This window comes from Asparagus officinalis, chromosome 9, assembly GCF_001876935.1.
Source record: "Asparagus officinalis chromosome 9, Aspof.V1, whole genome shotgun sequence".
Lineage (NCBI taxonomy): Eukaryota > Viridiplantae > Streptophyta > Magnoliopsida > Asparagales > Asparagaceae > Asparagus > Asparagus officinalis.
Genome location: NC_033802.1, coordinates 62,275,661 through 62,285,201, shown reverse-complemented (window position 1 = coordinate 62,285,201; position 9,541 = coordinate 62,275,661). Strand labels below are relative to the sequence as shown.

Here is a 9,541-nt window from a genome sequence, read left to right as displayed (position 1 = left end):
TTATTTTGTAACAAATTATATAAAAAGATATATTGGTCCACATATCGGCTAATATATCGGCCATATCGGGGATTTATCACTCAAAATAGCCAAAAAGCGGTGAAGGATATTTAAAGACCATATCGGTTGCGGCAAGCCCTGTAAAAGGATATATCGGGGGATATATCGGGTCATGTTGGGGATATTTAAAATAATGTTACTGATATTGGCAATGAAATGGTTTTGAGCAACTTTGATCAATGTAGGACGAGACCTTGAAGATTGTAACAAAATTTGAACTTGATTGTTTTTGTATATTTATCTGTCTTTCTAATTGAGTTGGTGGCGATGAGGATGATGAGGACAATAATTACAGGGGATCGACAGGTAAATGATATATTTGATATTTTGATTAAATATTTAGAGTTAACTTGTGTCGAGGTAGGGGTTAGAGCCCTTGGATGTTGAGTAGACTTGAATGCATCATCGCATCATGAGCATCTTGTTCTCTTATCTTGGTGTTGTATGAAAATTTGCTTGAAGTTTATATTGGCAGATTAGATCTCAATCTTGATAAATTTAGCTGTTACTTGAGATTGTAGTGCAAGATGTACCACACTTTTGATGCTGCTTTCATACTAATATTTGAATGACAATGTGAATTTTGGGTAAATTTTGGACAATGTAGAATTTGTGCTCAATGATCATATCGAAATTTGATTTTGAGTGTTCTCATTATTTATTTGTCTTTCCAATTAGGACGGCAATGATGAGAATGACGTGGACAGCGACTAAACAGGACTGTGAGGCAAACTAGGTAATTTTGATTAAAGATTTAGGGTCAATTTGTATCGCTGTAGTGTCAATTAGGCGTTTTGGATGAAATGTGCATGAATGCTGAGTACACTTAAATGCATCATTGCATCCTGATCATCTTCTCGTTTTCCAGTGTCTAGTTGTTGTGTGAAATATTGCTGGAAGTGTTGGTTGTGTGAAATATTGCTGGAAGTGTTGAATGCTATATAAGAATTCTAGTATGATAGGTTTAATTGCTATGTTAGCATGTTGAGTACATTTTGGACAATGTAGGATGAGCTATTGATGATTGTCGTAAAACCTGAGTGTTCTCTTAGACTTATTCATCTTTCTAATCAAGTTTGTATTTACTGCAACATGACATAACTGTAGAATCATAAACTGATACTCAATAGACCAATTCCTTTGTGAGAGATTGATGGAGTTAAAAGCATCAAATAACCTGCACTTTCTTATCATTCAAACTGACAATTAGCATATCTTATTTTCCACATAAAGTGAAAGGAGAGTACAAATCCTCTCAGAACGCCCTACATGCGAGCAGAGTGTTCTCAATCGTTTTTTTTTTCCTGAGCAGGGTGTTCCCAACCCGGCTTTTTTTTTTTGGCGGGGTTGGGTTTTTTTATGGGTTGGGGGAGGGGGTGCTTTGGAAAATTTACTGCCCCCTTTTATGGTTGAGAACACCAGCTCACATGTGGTGTTCTAAGGAATTGATATTCGTAAAAGGATGAGCTTTGCAGCATGGATTTGGTGTTGTACAGCAAAATTGTTCAAAATTTTGTCACAACATTCAATTCTTTGCTGCTGAGTTCTGCTTGCATTGTTGACTCATGTTTTTCAATAGACCTTTGGGCTTTGATGTGAAAAGCGCATTCCGGATGTTCATTCTAGACTAATTTCCAAAGTAGGTAATGGGGCATCGAGGATGTTTGTTTTGATTTTGTTTAGTGTCCATTAGAACGTTTCATTATGTTACATCTAAAAAGTCTTTACATAAACACACGTTTGATACGACAAACCTAAAGTTGAGTAGCCAATATAGTAAAAGAAAAAGACATACATTTCCTACAGCTTATACTCATGAAGATGTTTCCCATTTTGCATTCTGTTTTAGCTGGAGGACTTTAGGAGTGCACTACTGATGATGACAAACCAGACTAATCAAAACCCCGCCACGACTCTCTCTGTTATAGCTAGAGGAATTTAGGAGTGCACTACTGATGATAACAAGCCAGACTAATCAAAATCCTGCCATGACTCTCATATTCAATTGTAGATCTTCTGTTGTAACCTTTGCTAGAAACAAAAGTTCAAATCTCTTATTTCAAGATTGAAAGCTTTAAAGTTCACTTGAAATTCAATCAAAGAATATATTCTCCTCTTAAGCTGAACAATGACTTACAGACCTCTTGGTTTTACTGGACCTCTTGGTTTTACTGTAAATTATTTTCCCAGGTAGCCCTTTCGAGGGAATCATGGTTATCTTTTAGTTCATGTGAAAGATATTTTTCCTCGTCTGTCCCCACTATCGCTCTTATCTCTTATCAAGGAAACAAGGAAGTGTTTAGATAAATTTACCAGGAGCTTATACCTCTCTTTTGTGAATTGTATTTGGCTCTTGGTTGTTTGCCTGTGGATGGTGCTTGCTTTTTTTGCTTGATGTGTGCCTGGTGATTAGTGGAGGTAAGGGGCTATTCGTGATTTTGTATCTCTCTCACCAATATAGAACTGTAGTAGTGTGTAAAAATGTCTGCAACGGCGATCTTTTTCTTTCGAAAGGAGAACGCCTCCCTGTGGGTTAGTTAAACTTGTGTCCGAGTAGTGGATGAATTTAGCATTTGGGCTATAGTTTGGTAAGCTTTTCTTAGTTTACCTGTATTTGAGACTTCAATGTGGGTGATACTGTTACTAAATTTCAACATTGTATTTTGGCCCTCGTTGCGCGGTAGGCTTCCGAAGCTTTTGCTGTACCTGTAAGATTTCAGGGATTGGGATGATTGTAGAAACTAGTGCATCTATTGACAGCTTGGAACATTTTTTCTTTCTTCAATTTGGTATGTTGATGTTTTCAGCAGGTTTCTATGAAGTAATGCTACATACGCTGCATCCCAAGGAGGCTGAGTTTATTGCACCTCTGCTCTCTGCTTTTTTACCGTCTCCTTTTTGTTTCCGTGCGTGTGAACCTGATGAGCATATATCTCAGAAAGCATGAGGCCTGCTAGAAGCCTTAAAGCCTTAAAGTAACGATAAAACATTGCAGGGTTCAAGGAAAAAAAAAAAGGGCTGGTGAACTTTTGTGAGTTGGAAATAAGTTTTTTGTTTCTTTTGGATCTTTAGATAAAAATGAAATTTGAAATTCGAATAGTACTAGAAATGCGCTTCTGACGCTGTGCGATACCAATACAAATTTGTGAGAGTATAGGTTTTAAATTGGATTTGGATTCTAGAATATTTCACAGTCGGTATTTAATTTTTAATCGTTGTGTGTTGCACAACGAAATCATAATCCTCCTTGTCATCACAACAGATTTGAGCGAACGCTACTATATTCAAATATCAATGGACGCTATTTGAGTGAACGCTACTATATTCAAATATCAATGGACGCTATTTGAGTGAATAGACTACAAGATTTGCAAGAGCAAAGAGCAGCCCACATTCAAATATCAATGGACGCTTGTTTTAATACAGATTCTAGAGAAATGTGGTTCCTACAGGTGTCCATTCGGGTTGGCCAGGCTCGAAAATATGGGTCTGGGCCGGACAAAATGGGTGGCTCATACCCGAACCTAGGGTGCCCGGTCCGGGCCAAACCGGGCCGGGCTCCATGCCGGCCCGGATTTTTTTGCTTTTGGTTTTTTATTTTTTTTTAATTTTTTTTTAAAAATAGATTAATATTATTATATTTATCTAAGTATGTATTAGTATATATTTACATACTATTATATAGCTATATATTATAGATATACATATATTATATGTAAATATATTGTATATACTTGTAAGTTATAACTTGTGTGAGAGAGAGAGAGAGAGAGAATCACATAAATATATATTACTTATTTATAAATACATATTATATAGTTATATAAATATTTGTTACATACTTACATTATGCTTATTTAAATACAGTTATACGCTTTACTTATATGATATAATTTTATATATACTAGATGCAATATACTTATATATACTTATATAACTATAATTCTATAATATACACATATAAGTATACTTATAACTGCATTATATATATTTATATCTTAGTATTTATATCATGCGGGGGGAGAGAGAGAGAGAGAGAGAGAGAGAGAGAGAGAGAGAGAGTGTGTGTGTGTGTGTATATATATATATACAACTGTAATTCTATAATATACACATATAAATATACTTATAACTACATTCTATATATTTATATATTTATATCTTAGTATCTATACCATGGTAAGTGCGTGTGTGTAGAAGTATATAATAGAATATACTTGTATACTTACAAGTATGTATATATATAGAGAGAGAAATATGGAGAACCTTGGTACTAAATTTCTCCATTGAACTTGGTAGTGATGTGGTCAGATCTGACCCCTACATCACGCCTCGAAGATAGAACCTCAATCTCTATTCACCTACTCCAAAAAAGATGCTCCATCTTCAAGGCGTGATGTAGGGGGCAGATTTGGCCACCTCACTACCAAGTTCAATGAAAGAACTTGGTACCAAGGTTCTCCATATTTCTCATATATATTTCCGGGCTTGGCTCGGGTGGCGGGGTCCGGGCCGGACACTGGGCTATGGCCTTGCCTTAGGCCCGGATGGACACTCTAGTGATTCCACATTCAACTCTGAATGGACAGTTATTGTAAAACAGATTTTAGAGAAATATGGTTTATTCCAACCCCCCCCCCACACAACACACACACACACCCACACCCACACACCCAAGAGCTCAGAGATATAAATTCATACTTTACTATGGTTCTTACAAGTTGATCGCCTTTTTTTATTGACCAAAAATCAAACTAATATTTTTTTTTCATTCTAAAACATGTTTTAAATGTGCGTCACTGGTATTTAAATTTGGAAATTTGGATTGCTCCGATGTGAAATCTTAAAGCCCATTCAATACATCTACATTCCTAAATTGCAACGAGGATTGAGAATTACGATTTCTACTCCAACATTATTGGATGATAATATCTTATTGTTTATAGTGTACTACTAATTAATGACATATACCAAAGTAGTTGGCTTTTGTATTGATTTGAGTAATTTTTTTTTCATAAGTTTTGTTTCTCTACTTTTATAGGCATCCGAGCGTGAGGAGAATGTTGAAGAGCCTATTGGTGTTGAAAATAGCGAAGGTATTCTTGTTGCTAATCCATGTATTGGAATGAAGTTCTCTACTCATGAGGAAGGTTATAATTTCTACAATGCATATACCAAACTTAAGGCATTTGGTATTCGCAAGGGTCATACATCTTGGTCGAGAAAGAAAGATGCAATCATATTTAGAACGTTTGTATGTGACAAAGAAGGCTTTAAATTTTTAAAAGATAAGAGAGAAGATGGTCGAAATGTAATTCAAAAGTCCGATACAAGATGTGGATGCAACGCAAGGATGATTATTGGAGTTGATAGAAGCACTGGAAAATGGGTGGTTCGAATTTTTAACATTAATCATAATGGTCATCCATTAACCACTCCAAATCGGGTAAAGAAGCACTACTCACATTAGACGTCTTATCGATCTCAATCGATAAAAAGATTGATAGATACTCTTGACAATCAATGCTTAATTTAAGTCATGATCCGCGCCTCCAACGTCAAGGGACTCAAGTTTGTTTTCATCTTCATCCATTGTTGTATCATGTGAAAGAATTTTTGGAATGTCCATACAAGCTATCAAATTGTCACATATAACAAGTTAAAATCTTAAAAAAAACCGTCATCAAGTTGATCTTTCAATTTCACTAAACAATTTCATTACCCAAGCTCAAAAACTAAAATCAACCCAATGAGTAGCTCAGATTGTACCAAATTTAAGATATAAGTTCGACTCTCAAATAAAATTCTGATTATTTAGTTCAAACCAAATTTAAAGTTCATATCCAAGTTAACAATAAACCTATCCAAAAATCTAAACTCAAATATAATCCCCACTATTATACATTTCTTCAAAGGATCATATTCATAATTCATATGCCAAAATCAACAAGAATTACAAGATAAAAATTCCCTAACTATAACTGAGGGCTTTGTGGAGACCTGAGGCTTTTGTTGCGGCGTCGAGGGGTCGAGGAAAGTGCGAGGCAATGTGGTTGACGGACCGCTCGATGCGAAGTGGGAAGTCGAATGAGCGGTAGCGAGGGCGGGCGAAGATTGAACTCGACGGAGCGGTGGCGAAGAGGGAACTCAAGGCGACTACTCGACGGTGGCAAGCTCAAGGGCGGAGGAGAGGACGATGGGGGACGGAGTTAGATCCCGTGGCGAAGTGGGGTGAGCTCAACGGCGGCGAGCTAGAGGGCTGAGCGCTGCCGCCGCTAGAATCCTACGCCCGAGCTCGGCGGCTAGTGGCCGAGACAAGTCTGACGGAGGAGAGGAGGAGATCTAAGGCAGCTAAGCTCGAGATGCCGACTTAGGTGAACGCCGGTGGTGTGTTCGGGCGGCGGCGACTTCTGGCGGAGGAGAGGAGGAGGGAGGGGCTCGCCAGATCTGGTATGTGAGAGAGAAAAGGGATAGGTTTTTATTAGGAGAGGTGTTTTGAAATGGACGGCTCTGATTAAGTTGGTTTTAATGAACGGACGCTCAGATGCGCGTCCTTAGATGGAGCATAATGAGGCACTTAGGTCACACACACACACACACACACACCACACACACACACAACACACCACTACACACCCACACACACACACACACATATATATTATATATATATATATGATATATATATATATATAATATATATATATTATATATATATTATATAATATATATATAGGAGAAGTGTTCCTAGGTGACGCCTTAGATAATCATCTAAGGACGGCGGTCTAAATACATGATTGAGCTATATTGTGGATGATCGCTCATGTTGAACTTGATTACGATATTCTAAACCCAAGCACACAAGTTTGAGAGGATGAACCGTCGTCGTTTTGACCCTTCATCTACTTCGTATCATTTAACGGTTTTGAAATGAATTAGAACTTTTCACATGGCTCGCGAGGGTCAAACGACGATGGGTTCACTCCAAACTTGGTGTGTTGGGGTTTTAGAATATGTAATGCAAGTTCAACGGAGTAGATCATCCACAATGTAGTCAATGCATGATGATTTTAGAGCCGCGTCCTTAGATTAATTATCTAAGGTGTCCCTTAGTGAATACTTTTCCGCTATATATATATACTATATATATATATAATTCTATATATATATTATATTATATATATATAATTTATATAATATAGAGAAAAATGGGTTATACTTGGTACCAAGTAATTTGTTACTTTGGTAGTGAAGTGTCTCATTCACGATCCACGTCATTCAATTGGGGGGAGCATATCACCCATGGGTGAATGTGGTCCCCTCAATTTGAATGGTGAAGGAATTTGCCTCCTACCAAGCATACCCATATTCCATTATTATATTATATATATATAATATATATATATATATATTATATATGAGATATGGGTATGCGTTGGTACCAAAGCACAAATTTTACAATGTGGCTTGGTAGTGAGGTGAACAATGCTCCTCCCACTCAATTCAACTGGGCGGACACATTCACGATGGGTTGGGGAGTGCATGATATAGTGCAACCATTTGAATGAGTGGAGGGATTTACGACCATCTCACTACCAAGCACTAACTCTTTTAATGCTTGGGTACCCCTAAGCATTACTTATTATCCTCTTCTCGTCTCTCTCTCTCTTCTATATATATTTAATATATATTATATATATACTATATAGTATATATATATATATATATATATATATGTGTGATGTGTGTGTGTGTGTGTGTTGTGTGTGTGTGTGTTTTTCTTTTGGTTGTTAGTGGCTTATAAATTGAAACAAGTTAGTCCTAAGGTCAACTTATTTTATCCGTTTTCATTTTATGACTAGAATAACCTTTGGCCTTGAGCTTGCCCCTTATGAATTAAAAAAAGAGGAAGGCACGTTATTTTTGTTACTTTTCAAGGGGGAAAGCTCATCTCATTTTGTTTTGCACTATCTAACTATGAGAGTGTTTGGATGTTTGAATATGAATAACGATAAATATGGATATTTGTTACTTTTCAAGGGTAAAACCCCGTAAATTTGAATATTTTATGATAAATAATAATAAATATATTATATAATGAAAAATAATATATTTTGATGTTTGAATATGATAAGAATTGATTTGAGATCAATTCAATGTATATTTGTGAAAATATGGGTGCAAATGCACAAAACATGCACAAAGGCCAAAAGAGTGAAAATCTGGGAATAAGGACCAGTTATGAGTTTTTAAGTTTTTCATACCGATGCAGTTAGAATTTGGAAAAGTGTAAAAGACCAAAGTTAGGTCTCTTCAACAGCTTTCCAACAAGTCTTAGATCACCTCATTCCGAGGTCGGATGAGAAAGTTACAGCCAAAATACAGAAGGTTATTTTCCTAGTCAGACTAGGTTTCCTGGTTCGGGTCAAACATGTTTGTTTCGGGTTTGCCTTTTTATGAAAATTCCTTTCTTTTATCATATCTAAGAACCCTAACAGCCACCAAACCCCCATAAACCCCATTTTGAATTCTTGGAGAAGATTGGAGGCTTTCAAGTTGGGTTTTTGTTGATTTTTGACTTTTGGAGTGGAGATCTCCTTCGACGTTGCTTCTAACAAGTTTTTCTACAACCCCAAGCGAGTATCATCTCTACTAATCCCCTTCCCAGTTTTTAAAATATTTTTAAAGAGTTTTTAATGAGTTTTATAGAGCCTAATCAATTAATTTGTGTATAAAAATTGGATCTTTTGTATATATGTATAAAGACTAGGTCTTTTCATGTTAAAGAGATTAAGCACGAATTTATAGAAGTGTTTTAAGATCTGAAAATAATTTAAAATATTGTTTATCTGAATTTAGATGTCTTATTCTTCGTTTTAAAGTTTCGTGCATGATTGAAGGTTTACATATGATTTCTTGTGCAAATAATCATGCTTGTTATGTTCTGCTGAAAATCTGCTGCACATATATACTATTGAACTAGAAATTTAAAATAACAAATGAAATCCAAATTGAACCAAACTAATGCCAATTGAAAGATACTTGAATTTAGTTTTCAAAACAGAAAACCATACCTAAAGATAGTTTTCCTAGAGAAAGATATGCTCAATTTACTGATGATATATTCTGTAGAAAATCTGCTGCACATATAAAATGTTTAACTGGAAATTAGAAATATCATATGAACTCCAAACTGAACCAAATCAGTGTCAAATGATAGCTATGTGAGTATAGTTTCCAAAACGAAAAACTATTCTTAAAAAGAGTTTGTCCAAAGAAAGATATTATCAATTTACTAATGATATATTCTGCAGAAAACTGCAGATGTGCTGATTTGAAATAAATTGATGTATTACGTAAAAGTTTCTTGAGTTTCGCTCTTGTTTGTTATTTTTGAGAGAGTTTCTCGATCTTGTACTATTATATTATAATGATTAAGAGTTGTTTAATACCTGGGATGATGGTGGACTTCAGATGTGGA

General features: G+C 35.8%; 1 protein-coding gene across 1 annotated transcript; it reads left to right on the top strand.

Moving 5' to 3' along the window:
* Window positions 328–5,530, top strand: LOC109823520 (protein FAR1-RELATED SEQUENCE 5-like). The gene is made up of 2 exons (XM_020389801.1): window positions 328–366; window positions 5,102–5,530. The coding sequence occupies exons 1-2, from the start codon at window positions 328–330 to the stop codon at window positions 5,528–5,530; spliced, it is 468 nt and encodes a 155-aa protein (XP_020245390.1).

Excerpts from the sequence above, each read along its gene's own strand:
- LOC109823520 (XM_020389801.1), top strand. The coding sequence starts at position 328 with ATGAGGATGATGAGGACAATAATTACAGGGGATCGACAG. Across the intron at positions 367-5,101 it reads TAATTACAGGGGATCGACAG|GCATCCGAGCGTGAGGAGAA; the intron begins GTAAATGATATA and ends CTACTTTTATAG.